At 36.9% G+C, this 15,377-nt stretch overlaps 1 protein-coding gene across 1 annotated transcript in view; it reads left to right on the top strand.

Moving 5' to 3' along the window:
* TMEM131 (transmembrane protein 131) overlaps positions 1-12,893 on the top strand; it is a 93,424-nt gene extending 80,531 nt beyond the window's left edge. The window contains exons 32-41 of the mRNA XM_087938456.1: positions 2,503-2,678; positions 4,587-4,711; positions 5,132-5,253; positions 5,398-5,556; positions 7,172-7,331; positions 7,857-7,978; positions 8,060-8,156; positions 8,600-8,697; positions 10,032-10,195; positions 11,942-12,893. Of these exons, the coding sequence (XP_087794582.1) occupies positions 2,503-2,678; positions 4,587-4,711; positions 5,132-5,253; positions 5,398-5,556; positions 7,172-7,331; positions 7,857-7,978; positions 8,060-8,156; positions 8,600-8,697; positions 10,032-10,195; positions 11,942-12,226 (1,508 nt within the window). The 3' untranslated portion in view covers positions 12,227-12,893. The remainder of the gene's footprint in view (positions 1-2,502; positions 2,679-4,586; positions 4,712-5,131; positions 5,254-5,397; positions 5,557-7,171; positions 7,332-7,856; positions 7,979-8,059; positions 8,157-8,599; positions 8,698-10,031; positions 10,196-11,941) is intronic.
* The last annotated feature ends 2,484 nt before the right edge of the window (positions 12,894-15,377 follow it).

Below are 15,377 nucleotides of genomic sequence, written 5' to 3' on the forward strand. Positions count from 1 at the left end.
AGCCATTGATCATTAAAAAATGTAAATATAAAGAGAAATACAAGAGTGCATTCAAATCCCACATGATATAACCATGTTTCAGGTTCTTTATTTCCATGGTATCCCTGCCTGACATAGTTTTTATCACTAAATTATTTTATTCACATTTACATAAGGTTACATCTCAAGGTTTGGCATCCTTGCTATCTATTTTAAAATTTAATGTTAGGGCTAACTAACATTACCCTATGACTATCATTAAGTATTGTATCTTATGACTCTTGACGAATGTATCTTTTCTTTTATGTATACTGCACTTGCACCAAGACAAATTCCTTGTGTGTCCAATCACACTTGGCCAATACAAAATTCTATTCTATTCTAACTTCCATGAAGTAATTTATATATAAAATAGTCCTTGGGCAATGATGTTTATTGGAACTGAAATTTCCATTGCTAAGCAATGCAGTTATAAAGCAGAATATCACATGGTCATACTGCTTGGCAATGGCAATTCCAGCAGTCCCCATTGCTTTTCGTTAAGCAAGAACCTCATTGCAACCACTTCACCATTTGTGACCCTACTTGCTGGTTTTCAATATCCAGAGTGGCAAAACTAGCAAGAAGCAGCAAGTCCCAGCCAGCTGACAAGTGGTTGGTGGACAGACAAATGGCTGCTGCCAGGAAAGGGGAAGGTATGCAGTGGCCAGCTTGGTGCTATTGGGGCTGAGGGTGGCTACTACCAAGTAGGAGAGGACTGCAAGGGTGTGTGTGTATGGACAGCATGGGGACTGGGGGGGGTGGCTGCTGTAAATGTGGGGGAAACTTGCCAGACTAAGTTGCTGTCTTTCCTGCTGGTTTCCCTATTGACTTTGCTTTTGGGAATCCAGCAAGAAGAATTACAAATGGTGAACACATGATTGTGGGACATTGCAAAGTGTGAACTGATTGCCAAGCGCCCAAATCATTATAGCAAGAAGGAATTATTCCCTCTGGGCCTATTGATTTTGTCTGTGAAATAGACCTCACACCTCTTTTTCTAGATCACCAGAGATGGGGGCCCCGAAAGGTTGGAGTCAGGTGTAGGAGACTTGACTGTTGTTGGTGTATTTGAGATGGGAAGTGTAGCAATAGTTGACTGGGGTCTCCTCTCAAACCTATAGTAAAACATATTCAGGTGATCTGCCAGTTGCGAATTCCCTTCAGTAAGAGAGGGAGGTCTGCTGTAGCCAATGATATTTGTCTGGCTTTTCCACACATTTGCTGGTTCATTTGCTGAGAGCTGATTCTTGAGCTTTTCAGAGTAGCTTTTCTTTGCTGCCCTGATCTCCCTTGTTAATATATTCTTAGCCTGATTCTACAGCATTCTATCACCTTTCCTGTAGGCTTCCTCTTTGGCACGAGGTAGCTTCTTGAACTTAGCTATGAATCAAGATTTATTGTTACTATATATGCATAAACATTTGGTCTGTACATATAACTCCTCATAAAAACTAACATATGATGTCACACTATTAGTGATTTCATCCAAGTCTGCTGAGGCAGCTTCAAAAACACTCCAGTCTTGTCAGTCAAGGCAAGCCTATAGCTTTAACTTTGCCTGATTGGTCCATGACTTCACTGTTTTAACTATCAGTTTTATGCTTTTTAGTCTTTTCTCTAAACATGTATACAAGGTGAATCCTACAATGATCAGTGTTCCACAACTGCTCTTGATAGAGAGCAATAGGCATCTTTTAATGTTGGGTAGCAGTGATATAAAATATTCTAACTTCTAATGAGACAGCTGACATGCTGAGAGTAACTTGGCAGCTCCTGGCTGGATATCGCTGTTCAAGATTTAGTCAACTAGGGTTTACAATGCATTGTTTATGCAAACTATACCCCACCCAATATAAATGAGGAGAAATCTCATGGCACTAAAAGAGTTTGCAGTTGACAGTGTCTCTAGATCCACATCACAAACTTTCTTTGGTGTAGTTACATTTTTATACCATTGGTTCAGGGGTGGGATTCTACCAGGGTTGGCCCAGTTCAGGCAAATCGGTAGCTCCAAGGATCAGCTGGTAGTGAACCAGTTCGGTTTGCTCTGACAATCAGCTGTTGAGCCCACCCGGGCTCTAGGCTGTGCTTTATCACCAAATCTGTTCCCGCAGGGAAGTCATCATTGAATCATCATCATATGTACTGCTGAGTTATCTACTGTATCATGCATGGCATTCTGAATTCATATTATCATTTTTTTTAAACCACGTTCACCAGACTAAATTACCATGAAAGAGAATACATTTTTTCTATTAGTTATAATTCCTTAGAAATGTAGAACAATATATAGACCACTATAAGAACAATCCAAAGCAGAAATTAGTTTATATCAGAATGTGTCATGTCAGAACGCATCTAGCTATGGTTTTCTCTTTTACTATTTTAGTTTGACATCTGTTTGTTTAATATTTTATAAAGAATGTTGGTCTGTGACATTTAATAAATCTTGAAACAATGTAACTACCTTTATCATCCTAGGGAAAGGAAAACCATTTCAGCGAAAATCTAAGCCCCCAAAGAAGCGTGAAGACAAGGAACACAGGGGAAAGGGTAGGCAACAAGAGGATGAATTAAGAGATGCTCTAGCAGATGATGACAGTTCTTCAACCACAACAGAAACGTCAAATCCAGATACAGAAGCCGTTCTGAAAGAGGTACAGAATTTTAATAGGAATAGCTTGGATAGTATTTTTAAAATAGAATCTTGTCTATTCGATGCCTTCAGTAGATTTTTTTTTTAAATTATCAACATCACTGCAGTTTTTAAGTTTTATATTAATCTGTTTCAGAAATAAACAAGCAGGTATATTATTTGATATGGTGGTCCTCTTCCATCTGTAGTTGCTATATTTTATGGTGTTAAAATATGAGGCAGTCTAGTGCTGAACCTTTAGCAAAGTTCCTTCCTGTGTCCTGATTCACAGTTAATTCACAAAACCATCCGTTTGGAAGGAAAAATAGTTTTACCACTGCTAGAGTGGGATTAGGGCCAATTGACAGTGTAGGCAACAGTAAATATCCAGAGTTTTTAGAGAGATACAGCATGTTCTGTGGACAAACGATCCATAGCTATAAGGTATAGCATTATAGAAAAGTGATTATTTAGTTAAAAATCTGTCCAAGTGGTGTTTAAAGTTTGAAATAGATTTTAAGAAGAATACTCAGAAATCAGATATAAGCAGGTTTCAAATGTCTAAATGCTAATTTTAGACTGAAAAACTAGATTATATGATTAAAAGGCTCTTTCTGGAGGGTAGAATTATATTAATCCAACTTTTTAGATGAGAATGAAGTCATATAAGTTCATAATGTTTAATAAGTATGTGGTTATTTTTGTGAAATGGCCTGGAGAAAAAAATTGGTGTATAATAAAATTATTTCCTTTAAAAAATATGAAAACCAATTAAAATTTTCTTGTGTTTTTGATTTAGAAACATAGAAAACTGATGGCATAAAAAGGCCTACCATGTTTCTCCAAAAATAAGCCCTAGCCCAGTTTTAAGTGTGTGCCTAATATAAGCCCTACCCCAAAAATAAACCCTGAAGGGGGGTGAGCATGGCCAGCACAGGAGGTGGCAAGCACACACGGGCTGATGGTGTCCAACAGCAGCTGCAGCACAGCTGAGTTGATTCCCTGTCCAAGCAGCATGCAATCTGGATGTGCTGCAGAAAAGCCAAGACTTAGTGTGCCAGAGTGGGCACGCAGCTGCAGGAGGCTTTCTTTGTGTTTCCCAGCTTGCCTGAGTGGCGCTGTGGGATCACCTGCCTGCCGACCCACGCTTATGCCTCCCTCTGCTGCCAGTGCCACCACGTGAAGACAAGCCTCCCACAGGGCTCTCCCACTCCAGCCCACCGACTCTTGGCTTTCCCGCAGCCCATGTGGTGTGTCTGAATCGCCTGCCTCCCTGCCCTCCTCTGCGCCTCTCCCTCCATCTGCTGCTTGGACAGAAAATCAACTCCTCTGCAGGCTGTGCAGCCCCACAATGCGCCTAGCAAGGGACCGGTGGTCTGCAGTTGCTGCCAGATACCATCAGTCTCGGCGTGCTTGCCACCTCTTGTGCACGTGCCGGAGTGGGGCGCCCAACCAGGCTGATCGCCCTGAAATCGTGTTTTCCCCAAAATAAGCCCTTATTTTAGAGTCCAAAAAAATATAAGACCGGGTCTTATTCTCAAGGAAACACAGTAATAGTCCCATCAAGTCTGCCCTTTGAATTTGTTTTTTCCTTTTTAATGTATTTATTATTTTTAAATATTTTATATTTTCTTAAATTTTATTTTATTTTTAATTTTGTCAGATGATAGACATGTATTTATACCAAGCATGTTTAAGCTCAGTTACTAATTATTGACCCACTACCTCCAGTGGAACTTGGTTCCAATCTTCCACTACTCTTTTTTTTTTGAAATAATACTTTCTAACATTACTTTTGAACTTTGCTTTTGTCAATCTGAGATTATGCCCCCACCCCTCACCCCATGTTCTTGATTTTTGCTGCCTTCTAGAACCTAATTCACAACTTGAATATATTTAAAGGTTTCAATCATGCCATTTCTACTTTCAGGAGCCAGAAAAGCAAAAGGGAAAACAGTTGATACCGGAGAAACAGGAAAATGAAATACATGTGAAGCAGAAAAGCAAAAAATTATCAATGAGCAAGAAGGATACTCCAACAGGTTTAAGGCCAAGGTAACTACATACCATCATAGTATAATCCAAATAGTTTTACATTCTTTACTAAGTATATGGAAAATGATGTGGCCCTTGGTCTCAATTGTTACATGATTTAGAGAAATAAATCAGTGAATATTGATGTGATATCTTCTATGCTAGGGAAGCTCTGGAAAATGTGAAACAAGTTTCTAATACAAACTGCGAAAAGGAGAATTATAATTAATGAAGTATTTTGCTCAACAGAAGTCTTTTTATAAATAAAATGGAAACAGTTTAGTTTTCTGGTCTTAAAACAATTACATCTAAGAATATCATATTGATTAAGATGAGAGAAGCTGATAATCTGTTCTGCATTTTAGGAACATAATATTTTTTTTCACCAGTCAGTCTGTTGCAAAGACTTTGTGTGTGTGTGTGTTTGTAATTTTGCTTTAGTTCCTTCGAGGGATCATGTTCATCACTGGAAAGTAAGCAGCACAAAAACTTTTCATCAAAGCTATCTGCTCCGCATACATGCACAAATGGATTCAAATCAAGAAACTTCCAGAAAATGAAAGGTATGGTTTAACACTACTTAAATGGGGATTTTTGAAATAATTTGAAAAGGGCTTCAGTTCTCTTTTATTCTCTATTGACCTTACACGTGAGGCTAAAGAAGTTTCTATCTTAGTAATTACAGCTTAACTTTTATTTCTCTGTAGGTACAAGCATGAAAATGATGGATAGCAGGCCCTCATCATTAGCGAAGTTTTTCTCTAGTGCCTCTGGTCAAGAATTAGGCAATACCAGCAGTTCAGAAGGAGAAAAAGATTCGCCACCACCAGAGTGGGATTCAGTACCAATTCACAAAGAAGGCAGCTGTAAGTATCCAGCAAGTCATGGACATGCAAACATTTTGTACCCAAAGCGGCTGGTTTTAACTGGCTTACATTCAAATTGAAAAATACGTGCTACATTAGATTTGACCTGCATAAAAAGGGCTGGTATAAATGAAAATAGAATTCTTTTCAAGGAGTTGGATGGATTAAAAATTAGAACAAGAAGAATCCTGAGGGTTTCCCTTAATACCCTGCAGGGGGACCATCAGTGGTGACAGTTGCGGGGAGGAAAGTTCAGAGGCTGGCTGAGTCAGCACAGAGGCCATGGGGAGGAAGAGGAGGTATCTCCCCAGCCTTAACTTCCTCCTCCCCTGGTAAAATCACTACAGAACCCCTCTGTATTTTGTTTCATTTAAAGCACAGAACAACCAAATTATTTCAGGTTACATTTCTGCAAGACTGTAACCAGTCTATAACAATACAGCAAAACTTTCCAAAATGCTACTTTTTGTTTCAGGTTTTTTTTTAAATGGATATTTTCCATCTTATTTTTACCATGTGTCAGTTCAACTTTATGATGGATACAGCCTAATTATTGTTTCAAATAGAATTCTTTTTTTTTTCTTCAACAAAACGATCTAGGGAAAGTTAAAGTGAAACCTACCTATTTTGAAAGTTATCTACATACTTCTAAAATTCTCATTGTGCTCATCTGTTTGTACCCTCAAGCTAAACTGTGCATTACACTGCTACAGTTTTTTTTAATCAAGGTGCCTAAAATCCACTCTTGTATAAATGTATAAAAATCTGGAACTCATTACTTCAGCAGAATTGAAATTTCCAGAATACCTAGACTAATTTTATTTGCAAGATTGTGACCATTGCAGTATTTCCATGGTCACATGATTGTGATTTCCAATGCTCCCTGCCAGCTTCCTGCAAGCAAAGTCTGTGGAGGAGCTGGCAGGAAGTTGGAAGTTGTTCCCATTCACACTGCTTTTCTCTGAAACCAGCATCCAAGGAGTCACAGGGTTGTCTAATTTAACACAAAAGGTACTTACATGAGAAATACTGTTTTTCAAACCTTGCCTCATCTCTTTAGTAAACTCTTCTGCAGTGAGAGCTTGACAGAATTTCTGAAGCTCAGAAATCAGACTTTCATTCTTTTGTTAGTGGAAGAAATAATCGGAATTTCTTTTGTGCAGTTCTAGACCAACACCCATTTCAGTTTTTCACTGAATAAGGAAAATTGCTAAAATGTTCAAACTTTTAAATTAGCACTTTATATCTCAATATTCAGACAGATTTTTCTTTAAAATGAATGTAAAAGGGTATTCACACAGTCCTTTAGTAAGATACACTGAAACTAAGATACCTTGAAAGAGTATCTTTCAGTGTATCTTTTTTAACCACCACCACCCTGAACTGTCTTAGGAAAAACTACTATAAAAAGAGAAGGGGAGGTTGTTGGGAGTTTGAAACTTTTTTTGCAAATTAGATGTATTGGGCTTCACTGTCCTCCTTAGTTTGTCTTGAACAGCATGCAATTTTAAGTAGTATATCTATCTGGCTTAAAGGACACTGAGTTTGGTGCTCTACTAAATGTTTGTTAGGAAAATGAATGTGAGGGACTTTAACAGCTGTGTTCTTATTCCAGCTTCTGACAACCTTTATAAGTTGTCTCTGCAAACAATTAGTGCAGATGCTTTTCTGAAGCAAAGACAGACCTCACCAACATCTGCCTCTCCATCTCCACCACCTGCGTCATTGGCCTATGCCACACGGAATAGTTACAGCAGTATTGTGAACAACTGCAAGTATGTTCAGATAAAAACTAAACACAAGAGTTTTGTACCCTTGTCAAATACATTTTAGTGTATGCCTTTTCTTTGTGGCTGAAAGTTCTGAAAATTTATCTTCTTTTCCAAATGTATGAAGCAATTTATTCAGAGATTCTTTTAAGATAAACTTCCATAGAAGATTGAGATATATTTACATTCTCAGCAATCAAGCCAGATTTCTAAATAATTTGACAAGAGTTAGTAACCGTTAATTAACAGAAAATATGAAAGGCGTGGATTTGGATGACAATACCCTGTACTAGGAGTGCCAAAACTGCTCTGGTATGTGATATTGTGCCTTACCCATGTCATTTAGCAACAGAGGTCCCAGTCCCAATTCCTGTCAATAAACAAGGACTGCCTGTACTTGTAAGAGTTAGCTTTTATAATCATATTAACAGTTCGTATTGTTTTGCTCTCTATTCAGGATATAAATTGTCACTACGAATCCCCATATTAGTACATTATGAGGAATAATAAATGTCTTTCCATCCTTTGTAGAGACTCGAAAAGCAAACTACTTAGCGGTGGCAAGCATAAGGTGACAAAGGCAGCCTCTCTGCCTGGCAGGAATGGAAATCCTACTTTTGCTGCTGTAGCTGCTGGTTATGATAAAAGCCCAGGTAACACAGAAACTTGGAGAAGCAATTTTTGTGGTAGCCTGCAATTCCAATATCATCTTATTTGCTAATTAAAACTTCCAGGTGGCAGTGGCCTAGCAAAATCTTCACCAATTAAAGCTGAGCCTTCTGGCTGTATGAGCATTTCACACACAGCTGTGGACAGCGATGGCTCTGACAGGTAATCTTTTTGAAACAGAAAAACTTAAACCTATTAAGATAAGTTTCAGAAGCTTCCATCTCTGCTTTTCTAAGTTTAAAAATTTTCCTTATTTAAATTTTCTGAATCTGTAGGGCAAGCCAATTAGCATAGTATTGCATGTCTACAGGGTTTTATTAGTTCAAAAATCCAACATGATATTGAATGATAATTCTGACTTTTATGACTAAACCAAAAATGACTTAATTCAGTTATCTAATGATTTTGTTAATTATCTAATTTTTAAAGTGCAGTTCTCATGGTATATATCAATAACTCAGAGTAGGAATTTTTCTATTAGTATGTTCACTAAATATGATTTTGAGATGCTGAAATTGATAATCCGTATAATGTTTAATTGTATTTTGGGGGTTATCTTACAGAAATGGTTTTTCTTAACAAAAAATGCCCCTCTTTTCTCTTAGTTCTGGTTTGTGGAGTCCTCTTAGTGATCCTAGCAGCCCAGATTTTACACCTTTGAACTCTTTCTCAGCATTTGGAAACTCTTTTAATTTAACTGGAGGTAAGGGATGCGAGTAAAACATAACTCAGAAAATAAGTCAGTAAGCTAGAAGCCAGGAGACAGATTCCTAGTTCTGTTTGAAAGCTGAAAGCCAGCTGAGTAACTCTCTCAGCCCAACTTACCTAACAGAGTTGTTGTGATAAAAATAAGAGGAGGAAAGAGTATTCGGTATGCTTGCTGCCTTGAATTATTTGTGGAAATAATAAAGATAGGGATAAAAAAATCCAAAAATAATCTAATATACTTATTTTTAATCAACACTGCTTCAGACAGTAGTTAATTATTCTGACTACTGATGTTTTCAAGTTTTGCATTTATATGCTAATGGAAATATTAAGATTTTTTACTTATATTGCATGGGGTGAGGGGGAGAGAAATGGCTGTTTCTGCTAGGAGGAGAGAATAGAATATGTAGGTGTTTCTCTTGTGTGTTCCTATGTATGAGACAACAGTTAGAAAATAAGTTTATTTAATAATGATGCACAGGTAATCCTGTGCATGAGGAGTGGCAAAAGTAGGAGTGGCAACTCAATTGTTAAGAGAAGCAGTTGCTAAGTGAAACCTGCAAAGGTCATAATGTGAGTGTTAATCACAAAGTTACTTTTTCATTCCTTTCATAACTGTGAACAGTTGCTAAATGAGGCAGTCACTAAACAAGGACTACCTATGTACATTTTATAACCAATCAATCTCTTAGTAGTAGGTTTTATTATCCTGGCCCTTCCCTTTATTGCAGCATGGCTTCTGAGGTGTATGGGTTAGGGTTAGGGTTAGGGTTAACCCAAATGTGAGACATGTACACATTTTGTAGAGAAATTCCAGGATTATGTTTATTTAGACTTGACAACCATAGATTGGTAAAGCGAAAAGATAAGCATTCATAATATTTTTCTCTTTAAGTTTATAAATAGTTATTTGTTTTGTTTTGTTTTGTTTGGGGGGAATCATTTTAAATCCAGGGTAATCTTTCTCTCTGTTAAGGTGTTTAGCAAAATTTCAGTAATTAAGACATTTAAAAAAAAACATAATTTAATAAGTAAAGTATAAATGGTAGCAAAAGGCTGACTTCTAAAACCATCATAAAAATAAAAAAAATAAGGATGTTTACATTGAATTGCTCTATGGCAGCATATAAATTATAGCAAAAACATTTTGATCTTCTCCAACAGTATCTGCAGTACACTTATATAGCTGATATCTGATTAGATTTAGCCTTGATGGTGAAGGCTTCTATTTTGCTTTCAGGATGCCAGTGTTTGTTAATTTATTCAAATTCAAGGCCTTGTATTTAAAATAGAAATTACATCTGCCTTACTTTTCTTGCCATCTCTTAGAAGTTTTCAGCAAACTTGGAGTGTCACAGTCTGTTTATGGTCAGGATGCTCAGCGAAACTGGAGTGAGATTACCAATGTTCCCTCATCCATCTGGGATTCTTCAGTTACAGATTTTGCACCTTCCTGGCCCACAAGTTCAGGATCCCCAACTCACACAACTTCAGTAAGTATATGTTACTCACACTACTGTCTTTAAGTGTCTAAGATGATTTCTTCAATAATGTGGACTGCTGGGGACATATTTATTTGACAATTTTGGGACCTGGACTTAATTGTTCTATTTTCAATAATACTAAATTTTGACTCTACAGTAATCTCAATAAGTTCTTAGATAATAAAGGAAAAACTGGACTGAACCCTGGAAATCTGGGTTCAAGGTTAATCCACCTAAGATGGGTAAAATATAGGCACAGCTCCTGTTTATCTTTCAATTACAAGCCATGTCATTCATGTCTGATAAAGTGCAAATTGAACGCTCAGAATTAGATTCTTCAAAACTTCATTCTGAATATCAGCAAGTAAGATTTAGTTATAATACTATGCATCCACATAGACTGTCTTTCTTAGCTTGCAACTCTGCTTCGCGACACTTGGATAGTGGAATTGTTTTTCAAGAGAAGCCTCAGGTTTCTGCTGACCTTTTGCATACAGTACTGGGCAAAATAAATTTGGACTATTTCATTTATATACGCATTTATCTTACAGTTTTTATACCCTGCCCAATTTGAAGACTTGGATGGGCTATAATGGAGTAAAAAATGTAAAAAAAGAATAAACCTTCACTGTAGTTCGCCCAAGACAGACACTGCTTGCTGATATTCATGTTTCATTTTAGCAAGAAGAGTAGTCTAAGTTTTCCCAGATTACAGAGATTTTTGCACTCCACTGAAAAAAGGAAAAGCTGGATAAAATACAGATTCAGTGGAGTCTGCTCAAGAATTCACCTAAATGTTTGAGAGCTTGAATCTGCTTGTATGTAGATATTGAATATAGATGTAGATATAAGTAATTCTAGTGGGCTTTATGCATCATGTTTATTCAGAGTCAGATGACAGTTTTGAAATTAAATAGCACTGGAAGATCTTGGTACACTTCCAGAGAGGCAAGGGTCATTATGAGCGACAGGGGATTGATGTGAAACCTGACCTATTCTGAAGTGCTATGTAGTTAAGTTTATTGAGCAGGATTAATGATCCTTGGCTACTGCCAACTCAGAATGACCTATATCAGTGGGCAATATCTTGATATCAGTCTAGTGATACGGAAGTATTCCAGGGGATGATTCTGATTGTCAGGGTTAAAGTAATAGATTTTTTGAAGTAAGTTCTATGTCCTCTATGGACAGTTGCATTAACCAATAGCATATTTGAACTAAAAACTATCTAGGTATACCTTGGATTGATTGCAGTTTTTTTAAAAAAATCTCTTTCTTTTCTATTGTATGCTATAATATTTCTTACGGTAAGTAGAGAAGAAATGCAAAAGGTATTAGCAAAACATGAATTAAGATGTCAGGCACTCAGTAATGATGTCAGTCCTTTGAGACAGGCCAGGTCAGGAAATAGACTCCATAAGAAATGCTGGAACTCCACCTTACTGATAGACTATAATAACCGGATTTTGAATGCCCAGCACCATTTTCCTTTCCAATTTCTTATAGCAAAGATAGCCAAGGCAAGTTTATTTCTTATGCTCTCAGACTTAATTTGTGTTTTTCTAATAGCCTTTGCATTTCTTCTCCAAGTCAATTCTATGGTTCAAACTGTTGAGTAAGCAGATGAGTCCTGCATCTTAACATTCAATATATTAAAAAATATTCAATAAAATCTGAAAAAATAACATTTTTTAACCTGGTAGTTATGATGATGTGTATGATAAATATATTGTGTTTCTTTTTTAAATAATTCAGACTATCCTTGGCAACCCAAATGGCCTGTGGTCTACCACTCCATTCAGCAGTTCCATTTGGTCAAGCAATTTGAACAATTCCCTTCCTTTCAACACTCCAGCTCACCATTTGCCAGGGATCGACCTTGGGAGTGAAAACACCCCATCCTCCCCTGTTACTGCATCCACAGTAAACAGTTCGGAAGAGTTGGGACAACCGTATAATCCTTGGCTAATTTGGAGTCCTGCAATTGGGAGAAGAAGCTCAGATCCTTGGCCTAATGTGCATTACCCATCTGAAAATTGAAATTAAGCAAAATAAAATGACTGTAATTATTCAGATGCGATCATGGTAAATTCTGTAACATGCCTGAAACATAACTCACAAGCCATTTGTTCCTATTCTTTCTCTTTGTTCCTCCCAACAAAACCATTAAAGTCTAATCATACATTCATTATTTACTCCTCTAAAAGTCTGTCTCACAATTATGGTAGTGTGAAATTGCTGATCTGATTGGCGAATCTTTATGTGCAGTCATCTACTGCGCTAGGATTGTGGTTCTGGCTTTTTACCATCTACTGTTTAAATTTTTAAACATTTGCTAGGTTTAAAAAAAATACAATGATTTTCATCTACCAAGCAAGATTTAATTTTTTTCCAGTATTATGCCCCAAACCTAATTTTAAGGAGCATCTCGTGCTAAAAATGCAGAGTATTTTTTTTAAAAAAAACAAAGCTTTGTTAAAAGACTCTATGAATGTAAAAATATTAGGAGCAAAAATGGCTGAATCTAAGAGCATTCTGTTCAAACTATACATTTTATGTGTCTGTTTGTACATTTGTAAACCTGAATGCATTTTTATGTTGAACTGAAATGTGCATAGCCAATACTTGTGGATGACACAAGATTCCTTGTGCTTTTTTACCAATACAACTTTTGAGTTGTACTGAAAAATAAATAATGCTTTTTTCATGTTTGTGTTATGTCTTTCTTATGTACCTTTTGAAGTATGTTTAAATTTTAAACATTTGGCACAGTTTGGGTTAAGATTTATGTAATAAATCATAGTTTAATCATAGAACAAGCTTTCCTTTAATCTAGGTCATCTTAAATAAGTTTGCTGCCTGAGCTGTTGGACCATAGTAAACCCTGATCATTCTAAAAGTTCACAGTGGAGGAAAACATTGTATAAAAATAACTCTGCCATGTAAACATTTTTTTTTTAAATGGCAGCTACAAGTGAGCTGGCTGGCAGTTTTGTGACAGCTGCTGCAGCTGAGTCACCAAACAACATATTATCTCTCATACATCCACCATGGAAGAAAGTCTTATTTACCTTGGCTGTGAAACATTCTGCGTGGGATACTGGTTACATACCAGGAGCAAAAAGCCTGAACATATTTTCGGGGCTAGGAAAATAAGACCGATATTCTAGGGGGGGTGGAATTAATAAGTTTGGAGGAGGTATGAGTCGATTTGTGATAACTGTCTGGACAAGCAAAATCCTACAGTTTTCTTGGCAAGGTTTTTCAGAAATAGTTTGTCATTGTCTGCTTCTTCCTGCTTAGAGACAGATAGTCGCTCAAGGTTATCCAGCTGACTTTGTGTCTAAGGCAGGAATAGAACCAAATTGGCTCTTATGTAGAAAGCTAGATTTTGTCTTTCGGAGTAATCTGTTACATCAGAGAGATGTTTTTAAACCAGTGTTAATGCATATTGCACATTTCCAGTAGTTACTCTAATTGCAGACTTTTTTCCCCAACACTGCACAATAGCGTTCACTTTAGAGCAGGGAACTTTCAGCCAAAAATCCTAATTCACTTCTGGAATATCCCACCACCAAAAATGAAGAAAACGAGAAATCCTGGCACCATCATTTTTACCTGCCCATCATCATCATTAACCTGCCCATTGCAACTTTCATTTCTCCTAACTATTGTCTCCTCATTTGTGAAGGATTTCTGTCCTTTCCAAAATCTGTTTTAAGAATGGACATGCTATTTAATATTTCAAACATCTTTTCTAAACTGGCTGAAAACCTACAAGTAGATAATTCTTACTCTTAAAATCCATGCAATTTTTGTAAAGGGAGAATGCAGCCTTCCTAAATCTTGTTTGCATATTTTCAATTTGTTTAACATTCAATGCCCCTGTTATTTTTTAAAAAATAAACATGCTACCTTAGGCACATTGGAACAGAAGGATAACATTATGAATAAATAATAAGTGGTTCTCACAATTTGGTTGGATAGAAAGTGTGCAGCGGTATTTTTTCTTGGAGGTAAAGTTGACACCACTGCCTTTGAAATAATTGTTTAGCGAAGTGAAATATTGATATAATTTTTTTCAGCACGTCTTTTTTGTTTTGAAAAGATAGTTGAAGAACAATACATATAATAAAGCTTCATTTCTAAAGTTGGTACTGAAAATGCTCCCCCAAAACTACTCACGAGAAATAGAATAACAGAGTTGGAAGGTCTTCTTGTCCAACCCACTGCCTAGGCAGGAAACCCTACACCCGCTTCAGACAAATGGTTATCCAACATCTTTTTTAAAAATTTCCAGTGTTGGAGCATTCACAACTCTGGAGGCAAGTTGTTCCACTGATTAATTGTTCTGTCAAGAAATTTCTCCTTAGTTCTAAGTTGCTCCTCTCCTTAATTACTCCTTGACTAATCAGAACTAAGTTGCTTTGGAGCCAATCACGGGGCCCCAGAATTAGGGAACCCTAAAATAGGACCATAGGATTGTTGCTAATAAAAATAATAGTTAAACAGAAAAGAGAGGAAAGTATTTTTGAATGGTTAGAATAGTGTAAGAATCCTCCCCGCTGGGAACTGTAGTTCTTGGTTAGAGAAATAAAAACTGGACAAAGTGCAGATGTCAGAAGGACAGCCATAGAACTAGTTCTGAGCTTTTTGGAATACGCGTCTTCTGGCCCAACTTTGCAAGCTTTCTTTCTTTCTTTTTCCTTCTTTTTCTTTTTTGAAAAGGGAAAGAAAAAATACTTTTAAAAAACGACATTGGTTCTTAAGGATCTCTCTCTTACAAAAGTGTAATGGTATGTCTGTTATTACCATCTTTTGCACCTGAATGTTATCCTGTTGAATGGCAGGATTTATTTGAAATGTATGAGTGCAAAACTCTGGGCAGCACAGTATCCGCTTAGGATTTACTGTTTAGTAACATGTTGAACAATACTGCAAATCAAACAAGGTTTCAGATTAAGATTCGTTTGAAAGAAGATGCAGGCAAAACCCTTGCTTCATGCACAGTCCTTCTACAAACTGAGAGAAGCCAATTAATTGAGGGAGCAAGCCAGTGGTGGGATTCAAAAATTTTTATTACCAGTTCTGGCTTGATGGGTATGACAGGGGAAGAAGGATACTGTAAAATCTCCAATCAGGGGTATTTGCTGGTTCTTCGGACTACTCAAAATTTCCACGACTGGTTCTC

Source organism: Pseudonaja textilis, chromosome 8, assembly GCF_049901715.1.
Source record: "Pseudonaja textilis isolate UNSWEBS1 chromosome 8, rPseTex1.2, whole genome shotgun sequence".
Classification (NCBI taxonomy): Eukaryota; Metazoa; Chordata; class Lepidosauria; order Squamata; family Elapidae; genus Pseudonaja; species Pseudonaja textilis.